We start from the raw sequence: 18,320 nt of genomic DNA, 5'->3' as shown, positions 1-18,320 counted from the left end.
AAGACTCACTGACTTGCCATGCACAGGAGAGAATCTCTTTGGAGATAAAATGAGGGACACGGTATCTGAGTTGTGAGACACCATGATTCCCTCCAGCAACTCTACATTAGCTCTTCAGACCCACCCTCCTCAGCAAGGAGATTGGCGAAACAGGGTCTGAGGAAGTCTTTCTAAGGCCTCTCACTCCCATTCACAGAGAGGGAGTTCCTGTGGCCATCCCATGGAGCAGAGAGCTCCCAAGCCCTAGTCGGCACCCCGTGTCGGGAGCGTGTCGGGGGTGGGCCCGGGGGCGTGGTTACGGCCCGGGGCGGTCCGGGGGCATGGCCGCGCCCTCCGGACTCGCCCCCAGGTCGTGTCCCGGCGCGCTAGCGGCCCGCTGGCGCGCAGGGATTTACATCTCCCTCCGGGAGGCGTAAATCCCCCGACAAAGGTAAGGGGGGGGTTTAGAAAGGGCCGGGCGGGTGGATTAGGTAGAGGAAGGGAGGGGAAGGTGAGGGGAGGGCGTTAGAGAATTCCCTCCGAGGCCGCTCCGATTTCGGAGCGGCCTCGGAGGGAATGGAGGTAGGCTGCGCGGCGCGCGCCGGCTATACAGAATCGGTATCCTTGTGCGCGCCGATCCAGGATTTTAGCGGATACGCGCGTATCTACTAAAATCCAGCGTACTTTTGTTGGCGCCTGATGCGCCAACAAAAGTACGCCAAATCGCGCTTTCTGAAAATCTACCCCTAAGTATAGAGGTTAATAGCATTTTAAAGCTGCAGGAAGGTAATACAGGTGGAAATCTGGACCGGGGTTCCTGCTGTGGATTTGAAGGAATTATTCTCTCTTTTCGATATTAGCAAAATAGAATAAGTTGTAATGGAATGAGATGGATATCCTGGAATGTGAGAGGGATCGTTTCCTCAATCAAAGGCAGAAAATCTTCAATGCCTAAAGAAACAAAAGTCAGAAACTGTGTTTTACAATGTTCATTTAAAAAACTGCAGAGTTGATGGGTGAGGGAGGTGAATTTTGCATTGGCATTCACTAAATCAGCAGGTGTCATCTTACCCCTCGATTCATCAAAATGCTATAATTTCGCATAGATAATGTCCGTGATAAGAAAAAGGGGCGAGTTATAGGTAGTGTATCACAGGGTGTGCTATGAGAGAGAAAGAGAGAAGCTTTGAGGAGGCCTTCACAGTATTCAACTATTTCTCACAGGACAAGCAGGATGGTTGTCCTCACAAATGGGTGACATCGAGGATGGAGCCCAACCACGGAAAACTTCTGTCAAAGTTTCAGGAACTTTGACTGGCCCCTACTGGGCATGCCCAGCACGGCACCAACCCTGCAGCCAGCAGGGGTCTCCCTTCAGTCTTCTTTTTTCCGCGTAGCAGTTGCCACGCGGTTAAGGAGCTCTTACCACATTCCTGACAGGAATCTCTTCAACTACTTTCTTGAAGAAAAAATTGCCCCTCAGGGGTCTCCCTTCTTCAATTTTTCCTCCGCGGTACTTCAGTAAGTTTTTGCCGTTGTTTTTTGTCGACTACCGTCGAGTTTGACCCTCGAGGCCTGTTGGCAGTCGACCGTCCCACGGCTAAATTTTTGGCCTATGGCCATGGCGTCGGGGTTCCGTCGGTGCCTGGACTGTACGCGTACTATGTCCATCACAGACCCACAAAGAGTCTGTGTTTTGTGTTTAGGGAGTGAGCATGATGTCTTAACTTGCACCAAATGTGCCCTAATGACACCAAAAGGTCGCAAGGCCAGAATGGAGAAGATGGGACTCCTCTTCCATGCTCACACTCCGACGCCATTGATTGCATCGACGTCATCGGAACCGGCACCATCAAAGTCTCATCGTCATCGACAGCCTCCCGGTGACCGTCCGCCATCGACGTCTTCACGGCCATCAACTCCTGTCCCTTCCCCCGAAGATCGAGGGGATCGGAAAGAGAAACATCGCCATCGACGTCATAAGTCTCGGACCGTCGAGGAATCAAAGTCATCGACCTCAGTACTGTCCGAGCCGCCTTCGAAGAAGTCTCGACCAGAAGTGGCACCGTCCACTCCTGTCTCGCAGACACCGAGGCAACCCTCACCCCTCCGGCGTTCGGGAGCCGCGATTCCACCGGTGATGGTGGTCCCTCCGGCTCAGCCTCCGCCTCCCTCTCCCGTAGAGCCGGGTCTTGTTACCCCAGGTCTCCGGGCAGAACTGGACCGGCTGGTCCAGGAGGCTATCGACAAGGCGATGCTACGGTTCAGACTCCTTCGGCACCGACCCCGGCACCGAGAGTGGAACCGGCCACCGACCCGATTCCAGCAGCACTGGCACCACTGCTTGCTCGGATGGAAGCGCTTACAAGGGCCCTTCCACCGGCAATGCCCGGGTCACCGATCTCATCAGGTGGAGAAACACCGTTCCGGATTCCCCCTTCGGGGGTAGTTCCATTGGTGCCTTGTCGTCCCTCGCCACCGATACTCTCCTCGGGGGCGATACGCACATCAGCTCCACCGATAATTTTGATGTCGGCACCGAATCCTTCGATGCCAACACCGATTCCTTCGGTGCCGACACCGGTACCGATGCCGGCACCGATTCCATCGAGAACATTCTTGATGCCCCCGGTAATTCCTTCGAATTTCTCGGAGCCTCAACCGGGGCCTTCAGGTACACAGCCTCCTCATCCTACAGGTCAGCATCCTGATCCTTATGACACCTGGGGTGATGATACCTCTACTGACACCGATGATTTGCCTTCACCACCCTCTCCTGTGGAGAGTAGAAAGCGTTCCCCTCCTGAGGACCTCTCTTTCATAAATTTTGTGAAGGAAATGTCGGAGTTGGTCCCTTTTCAGCTTCAATCAGAACAAGATGACAGGCACCAGATGATGGAGTTGCTCCAATTCTTGGATGCCCCTAAAGTCATCACCTCTATTCCAATTCATCAGGTTTTTCTGGACCTTCTAAAAAAGAATTGGGAATCCCCTGGATCTGTTGCTCCAGTAAACAAAAAAGCTGACTCTACCTATCTTGTACAGTCAGCACCTGGCTTTCAGAAACCACAATTAGACCATTACTCTGTTGTGGTAGAATCAGCTCAAAAGAAAGCTAAACAAATAAAGACACATTCTTCCATACCTCCTACTAAGGAAAATAAATTCCTAGATAGTATAGGTAGGAAAGTATACCAAGGAGCTATGCTGATTTCCAGAATAGCTTCTTATCAATTATATATGACCCAGTACAATAGGGTCATCCTGAAACAAATGCAGGAGTACTCAGATTCCTTGCCAGAGCAGTTCCTCAGTCCCTACTAAATAAAGGGTTTGAAGCTGGGAAGCATGAAATAAGAACAGCTTATGACATCTTTGATACTTCCACTAGACTTTCTGCTACGGCCATCTCTGCCAGACGCTGGGCTTGGCTTAAGTCGTCTGACCTTCGCCCGGAAGTTCAGGACAGGCTCTCTGATTTGCCCTGTCTAGGGGATAATTTATTTGGTGAGCAAATTCAGCAAATTGTTGCTGAACTAAAAAATCATCATGAGACACTTAAACAGCTCTCATCTATTCCTTCTGACTTGCCTTCTAAACAACCATTTAAGAAGGACTCAAAAAAGTCATTCTTCCGTCCACGGAAGTATTATCCCCCACTAGCCAAGTCTAAGCCTGCGAGGCCTTACTATAGAACTCAGCCTCGCCAGTCTCGAAAACAAAAGCCCGCAGCAGCTCCACAACCTGGCCCTGCATCGGGTTTTTGACTTTCAATTAGAGAGCAGATGCCACATCCCTCTTCCAACCATACCAGTAGGAGGTCGGTTAGGCCATTTTCTACAAAAATGGCACCATATCACCACAGATCAATGGGTGATAGCGATAATTGCACAGGGTTACCACCTCAACTTCCTGTCTCTCCCTTCGGACTCCCCACCCCGGCAGGCGTGGAGACTCACCGATCACTCTGTTCTTCTAGAGCAGGAAGTATCCCTTCTCCTCCAGTCAAAAGCTATAGAACCCGTTCCTCTCTCACAACAAGGACTAGGGTTCTACTCCAGGTACTTTCTGATCCCAAAAAAGTCAGGAGGACTTCGACCAATCCTGGACCTACGGGCCCTCAACAAGTACCTTTACAGAAAGAAGTTCAGGTTGGTAACCTTGGGCTCGCTTCTCCCTCTGCTGCAAAGAGGGGACTGGCTCTGCTCTCTAGACCTAAAAGACGCCTACACTCACATTGCGATAACTCAATCTCATCGCAAATACCTCCGTTTTTTAGTAGGCCGAAATCACTACCAATACTGAGTGCTACCTTTTGGCCTGGCATCCGCACCATGGGTCTTCACCAAATGCCTCGTAGTGGTTGCAGTGTTCCTCAGGAAGGAAGGAAGGTGTCCACGTCTACCCCTACCTGGACGATTGGTTAATCAGGGCCCCAACCCAGCAAATCGCTCAGTCCTCCCTGACCCTGACAATTCAATCTCTACTTTCTCTAGGGTTTCTTGTCAATTACGAGAAATCCTATTTAGTCCCATCTCAAACCTTATCCTTCATAGGGGCAGACTTGGACACCTTACAGGCCAAAGCCTTCCTTTCTCATCAACGAGTTCAAATCCTTGTGTCCCTAGCTTGCCAGTTGCAGTCTCAATGCACAGCAACAGCTCGCCAATTCCTCATTCTGCTGGGACACATGGCCTCCTCAGTTTATGTGACTCCCATGGCCCACCTGGCCATGAGAGTCATGCAATGGACTCTGAGATTGCAATGGGCCCAAGCTGTTCAGCCTCTGTCCTCCATTGTTCGCATCACCGATACACTCCGTCTGTCTCTTGCCTGGTGGACAAATCAATTCAACCTCCTACAGGGCTTGCCTTTTCTTCCACCAGACCCTCAGGTAATCCTCACCACCGACGCTTCCAACATCGGTTGGGGAGCCCATGTAAACAATTTACAAACTCAAGGGTTCTGGTCACCAGAGGAAGCCAAACACCAGATAAATTTCCTGGAACTGAGAGCAATCCGATATGCTCTCAGGACTTTTCAAGATTGCCTATCGAACCACACAATCTTAATTCAGACGGACAACCAGGTGGCCATGTGGTACATAAACAAGCAGGGAGGCACAGGCTCCTTCCTTCTGTGTCAGGAAGCTGCGCAGATTTGGGCAGAAGCCCTCTCCCACTCCATGTACCTCAGGGCCACCTACTTGCCGGGAGCAGACAATGTATTGGCAGACCAGCTGAGCCGTGTCTTCCAACCACACGAGTGGTTGCTCGATCCCTTGGTAGCGACCTCTCTGTTTCACAAATGGGGTTATCCCCATATAGACCTCTTTGCGTCCCCTCAGAACCACAAAGTGGACAATTACTGCTCTCTCATTCGGAGCCAGCACTCTCAGCCGAGGGATGCATTCTCCCTCACGTGGACAACCGGTCTGCTTTATGCATTCCCTCCACTTCCTCTTCTGTCGAAGACTCTTGTGAAGCTACGTCAGGACAGGGGAACTATGATCCTGATAGCACCGCACTGGCCACACCAAGTGTGGTTTCCCATACTTCAGGATCTCTCCATCCGCAGGCACATTCCTCTGGGAAAGGACCTGCATCTGATCACTCAAAATGATGGATGCCTCCTCCATCCCAACCTCCAAGCCTTGTCCCTGACGGCATGGATGTTGAAAGGTTAGTCCCTTCAGCCATTTAACCTTTCGGATTCAGTTTCTCGTGTCCTGATCGCTTCACGAAAGTCTTCCACAAGAAAATCTTATTCCTACAAATGGAAAAAGTATACATCATGGTGCACTTCTCAGTCCCTTGATCCCCTTTCCTGTCCAATTTCTAAATTCTTGGACTATCTCTGGCATCTATCAGAATCAGGTCTAAAGACCTCTTCCATTAGAATTCATGTCAGTGCGGTAGCCGCCTTCCATAAAGGTATCGGGGGTGTCCCTATTTCAGTACAACCCCTTGTAACACGCTTTCTTAAAGGCTTGCTCCATTTGAAGCCACCTTTACACCCTCCGGCCCCTTCTTGGGACCTTAATCTGGTTCTTGGTCGCCTTATGAAACCTCCTTTCGAACCTCTTCACTCCTGTGACCTAAAATATCTCACATGGAAAGTGTTATTCCTTTTTGGCTATCACTTCAGCTCGCAGGGTTAGTGAATTACAGGCCCTAGTTACCTATCCGCCTTACACTAAATTCCTGCAGGACCGGGCGGTACTCCTCACTCACCCTAAATTCTTACCTAAGGTAGTTTCGGAGTTTCATATAAATCAATCCATCATACTACCTATCTTCTTTCCCAGGCCCCACTCCAACTCGGGGGAACAGACTCTGCATACCCTTGACTGTAAACGTGCTCTAGCTTTCTATCTAGACTGTACAGTAGCCCACAGGAAGAGCACTCAATTATTACGTCTCTTTCCATCCTAACAAGTTAGGGCAACCTGTGGGTAAGCAGGCTCTTTCCTCCTGGTTGGCGGACTGCATCTCATTTTGCTATCAGCAAGCTGGCATTCCTTTCCAAGACCATGTCAAAGCACACTCTGTGAGGGCCATGGCGACTTCAGTAGCACACCTTCGATCGGTGCCGCTTCCTGACATCTGCAAGGCTGCCACCTGGAGTTCCCTCCATACATTTGCAGCCCATTATTGCCTGGACAAAGCTGGAAGACAGGATTCCATCTTCGGCCAGTCTGTCTTGCGTAACCTTTTTCCAGCATGACGTACCAACACCCTTCCACCTCCCGGTAGGGTGTGGATGTCCTCTACCAAATTTCACCCCAGTTGTTGTGTCTGTTGCACGCCATTGGATACATTTGGTGCATGTCCGGACATCCTCAGCTCGGTACTCACCCATTTGTGAGGACAACCATCCTGCTTGTCCTGTGAGAAAGCAAGTGTTGCTTACCTGATGTAACAGGTGTTCTCACAGGACAGCAGGATGTTAGTCCTCACAAAATCCGCCCACCACCCCGCGGTGTTGGGTTCGTTTTTCTTTTATTTTCGGCACTGCCTGTAGCTTTGAAACAAGACTGAAGGGAGACCCCTGCTGGCTGCAGGGTTGGTGCCGTGGTTGGGCTCCATCCTCGATGTCACCCATTTGTGAGGACTAACATCCTGCTGTCCTGTGAGAACACCTGTTACATCAGGTAAGCAACACTTGCTTTATATCACTATAGGAGGGCCAGCTAATAGCTCGAAATGAGGTGTTGGTGGTGGTTTAGGGTCTGGGGCCAGTTTTACATGCAGAGTGAGACGTACAAACAGCACAGTACACCTCAGTGAAGATTTGCGTCATTTAGAGTGAGGAAAATCTCTTTTAGAAATAAATCAGGAGATCTGATTCAGACCAAGACACAGTTAAAATATTAGAAGGATTTTATACAGATTTATACTCATTGTAAGGGTCAAATTTAGATAAATGCCAGCTTTTTCTATGACAATTGGGCCTTCCAAAGTTCACACAGGACCAGTTGGACAACCTAAATTGACCTTTAATTACAGAAGAAATCTTGTTAGGTATACAAAAAGCAAAGCCAGTTAAAGCACTAGGTCCCGATGATTTTAGTGCAAGTTTTATAAGATTCTAAGAGAGAAATGAGTTTGCTCAGCCTATTTTTCCTTAATTGAACAAAGGATGTTCTCATATGTTGGCAACACAGCAGAAATCACAATTATTCCTAAATTAGGGAAGACCCTTCATTTCCTGAATCTTATCACCTTATCTTATTACTGAACTTTGACTTCAAGTTGTTGGCAAACATAATAGCAGATAGGTTGGCATTAATACTTCCTTCCATTATTTTTGAAGGTCAAATAGGCTTTGTTCACCGCTGGCAGCATTGACAAATGTTAGGAATGTATTAGCTGCTATGGACATATACAAAAGCCAAAATATCCCAGCCTTAATGATTAGCTGTGATGCCGAGAAGACATTTGATTGGGTAGAATGGAAATATCTGTTTTACTTTTTAGAACCTGTGTTTAGATGGCACTTTCTCAAAGTATTCAAACTACTGTACTCTCATCCATAGGCAATGGTCTCCACAAATGATGTAACCTCAATTGCTTAACGTTGCTTGAGGCACGAGGCAAGGATGTTCTGATAATGCTGGAACCCTTATGATCTGTACAGTTGGAAAAGGGTATTGAGGGTATTTAACTGGGCTCTCAATCTTTTGAAACTGCAGGATTTGCTGTTGATTTATTAGTATTTTTGAAAAGCCGACGAACCTTTTCATGGTTTAAACTGAACAAGGACAAAGTAGTAAGCAATAGCCCTTCCTATGTCTATAAGAGCTTGGTGGAGGGATGACTTCATGTTAAAATGAGCTCACAGAGTCTAGGACTCTGGATTCCAAGTGACTTGGTACTCTTATGCAAATTGAATATCCGATATCTTTTAGAGATGATTAAATTACACCAATGGTGCTCTGCCACTCTCCTCTAGAGGGAGAATTAATTTGTACAAAATGGTGCTGTTCTCTAAATGGTTGCTCATTATTCAAAATCTACCTATTTGGATACTAAAGTCATACAAAAATTGGATAAACCATTGTACTTTTTATGGAAGGGCCATATACCTAGAATTCCTTTGAAGATTAAGGAGGGATGGGTATGAGGAGGTTTGGTTCTTCCTCGTATGGAATTATACAATAAGGCTAGCTTACTGTGTTTTCTCTGAGATTGGCTATATGGTACTCCTTTCTATACTAACTTGAATTTGGAGAATGCTTTAGAAGCTCTCTGCAGTTGAGGTATATTTTTTATAGGTCAAAAGTTGCCCTTCCAGAAAAATGTTCTAACAACTCCAATAAGATGGATTTGGCAGCAATTACTGAAATTGTATAACCGTTCATATGCAATATCCCCATTGCTACCTATATAAGGGAACTAGATTTTTTTTTTGCCTGATGATTGAGTGAAAAACGTCCAACAGTGGGCTAGAAGAAGCTTTACTCAAATTCACCATATGGTAGGAGAAGGGGTGAAATATTGTTGTTCCATCAACGGAAGGAACACTAAGTTGAGGGACAAAGATCTCTTCTCATATCTACAAATTTGACACTCTAAAATGTACAGTCTCTAAATGTGGAAAGTCTTTCTTCTAACTTGATAGCCAACTTGGACAAAATTTTTCAAATCAAAAAGGTTGAAAGGCTTAGACTTTCAAAACTGTATAAGGCTCTACAATTTTTTCTACAAGGAAACACTGTTTGATGAGCTACTAGTCAGGTGGTTTCAGGAGATAGATTTCCCAGTAATGCTCAATCTGTTTGCTTCAGGAGACTGAACAAGTTAACAGGAAATAGGCTGGGAGAGTTACAGTATAAATTTCTTTGCACATCTTACTTTCCAGAAACAGGCATTTTGAGCTAAATTATCACAGAATTGCCTTGAGAGCCCTGGATCCTTAGTACGTCTTTTGGTCTTGTTCTAAGATTTAGATCTTTTGGTGGAGCGTAGCTACCTATGTGAATGGGATCCTGGGTCATCTGAGGTACAGCTGAGGTTGCCCTTTCTGATAATGTCCCCTTCTTATCCATCAAAGATAAAAGAGGTGACATTTTTGGTTAGAAAGGCTTTTCTTCTGGGTAAGAAGTTCTTTTTGGTCCGGTGAAAAGAAACTCCTCCTCCTATTTTTGCATGGATATAATTTACTTCACGATATGAAGCACATGGAGAATTTAGCTTCCAGAGCTAATTTTTTGTACAAAAGAGATCCTTCCTGGCTATCTGGGAGGGATATATTCAAGGTCTCTCTCCAAGCTCCTGTAGTTTGATTCCCAATTGTTAATTGTCATGATACCTCAATGCTAGCTTGGTATTGGTGTGTTGCTTATTGCTTTTGATTGCTGGTCAGAGACGTGAGGGCTGAGGAGGAAGGTGGGTTGATGGGGATCATCTAACACAAAAAAAAAAAAGGATGACTGCAAAGTTATGGTGATTGAGGATGAGTCAAAGGGGTGAAACTGGAAGACTATGGAATGTTCTTTTCATTTACCTTTTATGCTCAAGGAACAAATGCACGCAAGGCTTTGTTGTGGTTTTTTTTTTTTATTATTGTTCTCAATAAAACGTTCAACCTTAAAAGATGTCTAAATAGCTGGAAATTGCTATCCATACTGAGAAGATAAGGGTAAGAATCCAGCAAAAGTTCTGTAAATTAGATAGATAGATAAATAAATACATGCGTTTCATACAAGTTTTGCCTATTTTTTCCCTTGGAAAATTCTTCCCCTTCCAGAAGCTGCAGAATTTAAAATCCTTGGGCAGAGGATACCGTGTTTGAGAACCGTGCAGGCAAGCTATTGTTGTAAGATTTTTGCCCTTTTATGTTGCCTTCGATTTATTGGAGGCCCGTCACATTTTAGCTTTTATCAGACTTAATCTTAAAACTGAAATGAGGCTGTAAACGAGTAGGTTCACATTTTATTTTTCGCATGCAAAATGCCCAAAGTATTTGAAATCCTTAAGGTAAAAACACATTGCGGTAGCTTATCTCCATTTCAGACTGACCAAAAGTAACTTGAAAGGTAACTAACCACTGTGTTCTTCGGTAGCTAGCACCTGTAACAAGTTTCTCAACGGTTCCCACCCTCTGTGACTTTCACAGAAAAGACAAAGAAAGGTCAAGGATGATCCCAGAAAAGGTATTTAAAGAAAATTACTAATTTTCCTCAAATTAGCATGCTGCTCTCCGTCCCTGCAGGGAACATTACTCTATAATTTGGTAGAGTGGATTCTTCCATTAAATGCAGTCCTGCCTGCTGAGGAGCCAGAATGGTGTTTTAAAAAGTGTAAAGTGAAAAATGCCTTTCCAATGTATTAGCGGCAGACCACATATTCTCAACCTTAGATTGACGTGAGGTCAGATGATAACCTTTGCAATCTGTTTGTAACAGGGTGTGTGGTGTGTACTCTTTCCACGAAAGAAACTTTCAGTTAAAAAAAAAAACAAAACAAAAAAACTTTCCTGGATAAATCCTTGATTCGCCGCTCCCCTCCTCTCCGCCAACACCTCCATCTGCCCAGTACACCCCCCCCCCCCCCACAACACACTTTCTCTTATAGAGTTAAAAAAAAAATCTATATATTGTTTAGAAACTAATTGTACACTTGGCCCTATGGCACAGTGGCAGTGCTGTTCGTAGCCATGCGGAGAACCTGAGTTTGAATCCTGAGTCACATCTTGCATTCCCCCGGTCTGGCCGGGGCTGGAGATGCTACAGAGGGAGCAGTCGTTGCTCAATAGTGACACCTACTGGCTGGACCCAGGGTGCACACGAACCGGGTTTTTGAAGGAGCCCATGATAGTCCCTAGCCCATGGCTAGGGACTATCATTGCAGTAACTGGGCTATGATTGTAAAAGAGAGAGAGAAAAAAACTCTGGGTCATTGCAAATGAAGGCTCAAGGCCTAGTAAATGACTCTGAGATGGAACCCCAAAATGATAAGGTGAAACTGCTGGGCCAAAAAATAATTTTTACAAAACTGTTTGCAAGACATGCCTCATAGAAGTCCCCCGACCACATAATACATCTCTTTTTACATTTTAAAACTTTATTTGCAACTTTTCCAAACATACAACATACAACTGTGAACATAATAACATTTGACACAACAAAGGCATAGCCAATATACCCGCACATAAACATTACAGGAGATCAAACTACAACTGTCCCCACCAGTTCCAATAAGGCCCCCATGTTGCTTGGTATCTATCTGTCTGGTTCTTCAAGGCAAATAATACATCTCTTTTGATTATGCACACAGTGTTTTAAATTTAAAAAATGACAGAATACGGATACACAGCCTTCTTTATCTTTAAACAGACCCAAGAACAACATAAATTAGATAGGTGTGTGGACGTGATGACCTTTTTAGCCCTTCGGTATCCTAAATCAATTATAGAAACACAGTTTTATTTTATTCTGTTATTTTAACATCTAATGTCAACAGACGCAGTCTCGCATTAAAAGGAAACATGAGCCTGAACTAATAGTGAAACTTTTTGAAGCTGCTGCTTGTGTTTTTAACCTGAGCACCGATCTCTAAACACAGGGTCCAGGCTTTGCTTTGTTTGGTAAAGTGATACTAACCACCTTAAACTGTTCCCGGGCCTGACTTTTAATCAAGGAACTGGTATACAGAAACCATAGATTTAAGGAGCTGGATACCAAATCCATTCAAATCCAAACAATGGCCTTGTAAGGTGTACATGAAGCCTAAAATAAAGCTTGAAGCCTGAGTTGCCATAGGGATTCAAACTTATTTATCTTAATGGACCTCTCTAAGGTGATTCTTGCTTGCAGCTTTTGCCAGCTGGGAAGTTATACGTAGTTTGCACTGTGTTCTACGCTGTATGTTGCATGCGATTGTAAAGTATCTTTGGATATGTTTGCATGAGAGCCTTGCAGACTGTATCTTGGTATGTTATAAATGTGCTGGACAATTGATGAATCTGACTCTAAGTTTGGGATATACACGGTAACGGCCAAATTTTAAAAGGCCGGCGCACGTTAAAACTGGGAGATTATGCGTGTGGCCGGGCCGCGCGCATTTTTAAAAGGCCCCCGGCCACGCGCATATCTCCTGGTACGCGCCAAAGACCGGCTCAGTTAAAAAGGGCCGGGGTCGAGGCGAGGAAGCTGTCCCACTAAAGCCCTCCAGCCTGCACAACCTACTACTGCCCCGGAGATCAGGAAGGTATTGAAACAAACAAAAAAAAAATAACCCTAGGTAGAGGAGTTTTAGGGGGTTGGGGAGGATAAGGAAGGGTAGGTAGGGAGTTTAGGAAGTTCCCTCCCAGTCTGCTTGTTTATTGGAGCAGACTGGGAGGGAACTGGGGAAAGGCCCTATCGTGTCACCAAGCGCTCTTGTACTAAAATTCTCCCCCCTTGCGTGCGCGAGTCGGTATTCGCGTGCATATACGTGAGCACCGATATGAAATTGGGCGTGCTTGTGCACGCGGGGTAGCGGATATTATAACATGTGCACGTGCCAGGAACTGCGCACACATGAACGCCCGCGCACGAATTTAAAAATTCACGTTTTAGGCAGTAGTTTTCAAAAGGAGCTACTCGCATAAATGGGTTTATGAAAATTGCTACTTTTACGCACACGGCACCTTCGAAAATTCCTCCATGAGGCTGAGTTATCAGGTTTGCTGCACATAAATGGGCTTTTGAATATTACTATGATATATGCTACTTTTTCCCCATGTAACTCCTTTGAAAATTACCTTCCTAGGGGGTACAGTTTTGAATAGCCAGCTTCAATTGCAAATTGGGTGCACCCTTTCAGCCCATGTACGTTGCAGCCAGTTTTTCGAGCAAATCAATGCGCGTGGTTTCCTTTGGAGAATTAGCAGCTGCAGCATATGTGCACTAGAAACGCATACTTAGCGCCTGCACAGAATTAACCCGGATGTACGTGCACTTTCAGCCCACCCCTTTGACCTACTATGTCATAGGGGCTACCGGTGCCATTGGTCAGCCCCTGTCACATGGCCATCGGCGCCATCTTGTGCTCCTACCATGTGACAGGGGCTGACCAATGGCACTGGTAGCCCCTGTGACATAGTATGGGCCAAGGCTATCGGCGCCATTTTGATTACTGGCAGTCGATGGCCCGAGGGCAGGAGATCGCTCCGGGACCCCCGTTGGACCCCCAGGGACTTTTGGCCAGCTTGGGGGAGCCTCCTGAACCCCACAAGACTTGCCAAAAGTCCAGCGGGGTCTGGGAGCGACCTCCTGCACTCCGGCCGTCGGATGCCAGTACTCAAAATGGCGCCGATCACCTTTGCCCATACTATGTCACAGGGGCTACCGGTGCCATTGGTCAGCCCCTGTCACATGGTAGGAGCACAAGATGGCGCCAATGGACACGTGACAGGGGCTGACCAATGGCACCGGTAGCCCCTGTGACATAGTAGGTCAAAGGCTATCGGCGCCATGATGAAACCGGCACCGAGGGTGTGAGAGTGCAGGGGATGGCTCCCGGACCCCCCACTGGACCACCAGGGAGTTTTGGTAAGTCTTGGGGGGGTCAGGAGGGTGGGGGGTTTGTTTAAATTGATTTATTTAGGCGGCCGAATAATTTGGCGAAGATTTGTGTATTCGTGGGGAATCGCGATACGTTTCGTTTCCCCACGAATACAACGAATATGGCAACATCCGTTGCGGATTGCCAATACGTAGGGACCGAATGCACACCCCTACAAAACACTGTACCTGCAAACTTTTAATTTTTGGCGGGGGAGAGATAGAGGGAGTACTGGCTACAAAACCATAACTCTTTCTGCTATCGGAGTTTTCGAACCACAAGATGAATTTAAAGCAGGTTCACAGAAATGTGCATTTTTATACAAGGATGAAATTTCCCATGTGCCAACACAGATTTTCATTGTAGAGACTAAACAAATCTAAAGTTTTACTTTTAAGTTTGTGTTTTTTTTCTTGGTTTTAGCCAGATTTTGTAATTGGCAATTTCCAAAACCGTAAACAGTTATTTCCATGAGTAAATGGGCTCCTTGCATGCAGTGCCACAAGGCGCATGCTTTCTCCATCTTCTCCCGGGGCGAGGTCATGTTGGGAGTGAAAACGATGTCTGTAGTTTGGGATTTTCAAAACTACACACTTTTTTGGGGGGAGGGGGGGGGGAGGAAAGAAGAACCCACAGGAAAAGGAAGTGCAAATTGTTTTATGTATTTTATTTTGTTTCAGTTGTATATGTTTTATTGTAATCTGCGTAGCACAGTTGCTTTGATGGAATTGGGCTATAAGTTATTAAAATAAATAAATCTCTGTGTGGGTTCTTCCCCTTTGGCAGTTTTCAAAATGAAAACATGCATACTTTCTATTTGAAAATGAGTTCAAAGTCCAAAGGTAAAACTTAACTGCAGATATTGCAATGGTGTGGGCAGTATGAAAATTGCCCTTATAAGTTATTTTCTATTATTTAGCATTATTTTTGGAATATTACATTGCTGTTGCTATTTTGATGTTATGGACATTCCTTGTTTTGGAGCAAAAAGGTACATAAAGGATGACATGAGATCAGTTAGTGTAGCTGGGTTCAAAAATGGTTTGGATAAGTTCTTGGAGGAGAAGTCCATTAACTGCAATTAATCAATTATACTTAGGGAATAGCCACTGCTGTTACTGGCATCAGTAGCATGGGATCTTCTTGGTGTTTGGGTAATTGCCAGGTTCTTGTGGCCTGGTTTGGCCTTTGTTGGAAACAGGATGCTGGGCTTGATGGACCTTTGGTCTGACCCAGCATGGCAATTACTTATGTTCTTATGATAGAAATGTATTTATAAGTAGCAGCTTTGTATTTGCTGTTAAATGTATCCTAAATACTATAGTACAGGCCAGTTTGCAACATTTCCCAAAAATATTTTATTGTGCTCTTTATCCCCTATCGTTGTTTTCACGTATATTTATCACTGAAAAAATTACCAGGTTACAAAATGCCAGAATTCAGTTTCAGTGGATTTTCTTCAGTGCCACTAGGGAAATGAGACCACAACATAGTAACATACAAACATGGTATTGAAGGCAGAAAACGACCAAATTGTCCATCCACTGTGCCCAGCAAGTTTCTTATGGTAGCAACGACCACTCCGTGCAGGTTGCCCCGTATTTCTGTTATGTAATGATCAAAACCAAGCACTGTCAAATCCGTATCAAAATTACTACTTTCAACATTTTTACAGGGGGAGCAGCCTTCTTGATAATTCTGACAATGCTGCTTGAATGTGTTTTGCTTTTGGACTTGGCCGTAGAAGTAGACCTGCACTTTCTCCCTCATGTCTGCGTATCAGTATCACCATCCTGGTGATGCCTCTTATTATACCTAAATCCACGTCCTTTCTCTGTGCTAGAAGACTTTGTAATATAACGATGGATAGAGAATTTCCCATAGTATTTTTCAGGGCAACCCACAGTGATTCAACTTTTCCCTGTTCTTGTTTTATTTCAGTCTCTAGCGTTGTGTTTCTTATATAAAGAGCTTCTCCTCCCCCTCTCTACCTCTGAAAGAGATTGGGCACCAGTAAGGAAACAGTTTTTACAAGAGGGCATTACCTACCATTGCCTCCGATAAAAACCTAGGAGTGAATTTTCAAAGGGATTTGGTGCATGAGTAGCATGTTTGCGTGTATTTGCTATTTTATAAACAGTGTCAGGATGCACGTATTTTCACTTTTATGTATATATTTTACTGAGGGGAGTAAGGAGCAGTGTCGGGGCATTCTGGAGCAGGGTTCAGAACTCTGGGAGATAGTTGCTATGTTGTAAGATGTATATATGCATGTACAGTACCAAAATGATTGTATAGTTTTACACCTGCTAATCGACTCACGCAAGTGAAATCAGACTTTTTTATTGTCTGCAGTTTTGGGTGGAAGGACTGGGTGAAATGGTAGAGGTATCGGAGAACTGATGATTCCAATTACATGTGCAAAATTGTATACGCATATACTTAATAAAATACTGGCCTCCAGGTATAAATCAGTTATTACACATACATGTTTGGGGGGTTATTTTTATACATCAAAATTTTGCACATGTATGTTTATAAAATGAGTAGAGAAAGTATGTGTTTTCTTGCATTGGAAATGTGTGCGCTTGCTGAAACAATATATATATGAGTATTTCCGGAGAAGAAATGTGTACTATTATAAACTGTACATCTCCCACTGCACGATTTATAAAATAATAGCATTAATCTTCATGTATCCACTTATGCACACAAATGCTGTACTGCAGTAAGGTTTGAAATTTAATCTCTCTGAGGGACAGGGAAATATGTATTGTACCTGAATGTAACTTGCCTTGAGCTACTAATGAAAAGGCACGAGCTAATTTTAAATAAAAAGAAATAAATAGTGTCTTCTCGAGTTAAGGAAGACTTAGAGGATGGATAAATGATTGACTTGCATAGGTCAGAGATTCTCAATTCTGATCTTCAAAGACTACAAGTGGGTCTGGTTTTTAGAGTTACCAAGTTTTGCAAATATGTCTGATGAATATTCATTGTGGACATTCTGAAAACCAGCCCAATTCATGGCCCTCAGTGACTGGAGTTGAGAGTCTCGGGCAGAAGAGGCACATCGACTTCTGTTTTTAGCCAGCTCCCATAGGATACATAAGAACATAAGAAATTGCCATGCTGGGTCAGACCAAGGGTCCATCAAGCCCAGCATCCTGTTTCCAACAGAGGCCAAACCAGGCCACAAGAACCTGGCAAGTACCCAAACACTAAGAAGAACCCATGCTACCGATGCAATTAATAGCAGTGGCTATTCCCTAAGTAAAATTGATTAATATCCATTAATGGACTGCTCCTCCAAGAACTTATCCAAACCTTTTTTTAACCCAGCTACACTAACTGCACTAACCACATCCTCTGGCAACAAATTCCAGAGCTTTATTGTGCGTTGAGTGAAAAAGAATTTTCTCCGATTAGTCTTAAATGTGCTACTTGCTAACTTCATGGAATGCCCCCTAGTCCTTCTATTATTCGAAAGTGTAAATAACCGAGTCACATCTACTCGTTCAAGACCCCTCATGATCTTAAAGACCTCTATCATATTCCCTCTCAGCCGACTCTTCTCCAAGCTGAACAGCCCTAACCTCTTCAGCCTTTCCTCATAGGGGAGCTGTTCCATCCCCTTTATCATTTTGGTTGCCCTTCTCTGTACCTTCTCCATCGCAACTATATTTCCATCTCCATCGCAACTATAGTTTTCATTTTTGTTCTGGTTTTTTTTCCTTCTTGCAAGTCAAGCTGTAAATTTTGCTTTAATCCCAGACCAGGGTGTATAAGTCTGAATGTTGACAAATATGAATGCTGTTAATGTTTAAAAAAAATATGACTTCCAAGAAAATAGTGAAGTGTATTTTTGTTGCCTTATGGAAGAGGCAAGCAGTATTGACTGGATCAGTGTCTGTGGCAAAACTCACTTGAAAATGAAGATTTGTAAGTTTTTATTTTGTTTGTTATAGGTGGCCTTACATGCTTGCGGGGTGGCTACAGACATGGTGATAGAGCACTGCGTCGGGAGGCGGGCTAGCTTTATCATCTGCCCATGCTGCTACGGTTTCATTCAGAATACCGTGAAGTCTACATTTCCCAGAAGGTGAGGAATCTCAGTTGTCTTCTAAGACAAGCAGGCTCTCTTTTCCAGCCGTGTGAAAGGGAGAGTCCAGGTCACAGAACAGGTCTTGCATCCTGAAGATTTGAATTTCTCAGTCAACAGCAACAGAAATCAGGAATGCACAAGAACTGGTATCAGGTTTCATCAGGCACAGCAGTTCCACATCAGTC

General features: G+C 44.8%; 1 protein-coding gene across 2 annotated transcripts in view; it reads left to right on the top strand.

The window, feature by feature from the left end:
* The window catches only part of GSTCD (glutathione S-transferase C-terminal domain containing), a 390,707-nt gene that overhangs the window by 343,228 nt on the left and 29,159 nt on the right, over window positions 1–18,320 (top strand). For both annotated transcript variants that reach the window (XR_003855814.1, XM_029596910.1), the window contains exon 9: window positions 17,999–18,132. Coding sequence is in view for 1 of the 2 variants with exons in the window: in XM_029596910.1 (XP_029452770.1) it covers window positions 17,999–18,132 (134 nt within the window). In the remaining variant the exon portion in view is untranslated. The remainder of the gene's footprint in view (window positions 1–17,998; window positions 18,133–18,320) is intronic.

The sequence above is a fragment of the Rhinatrema bivittatum genome, chromosome 1 (genome assembly GCF_901001135.1).
Source record: "Rhinatrema bivittatum chromosome 1, aRhiBiv1.1, whole genome shotgun sequence".
Lineage (NCBI taxonomy): Eukaryota > Metazoa > Chordata > Amphibia > Gymnophiona > Rhinatrematidae > Rhinatrema > Rhinatrema bivittatum.
Note: the sequence above shows the minus strand (reverse complement) of the source record. Positions and strands in the feature narration are given on the sequence as shown.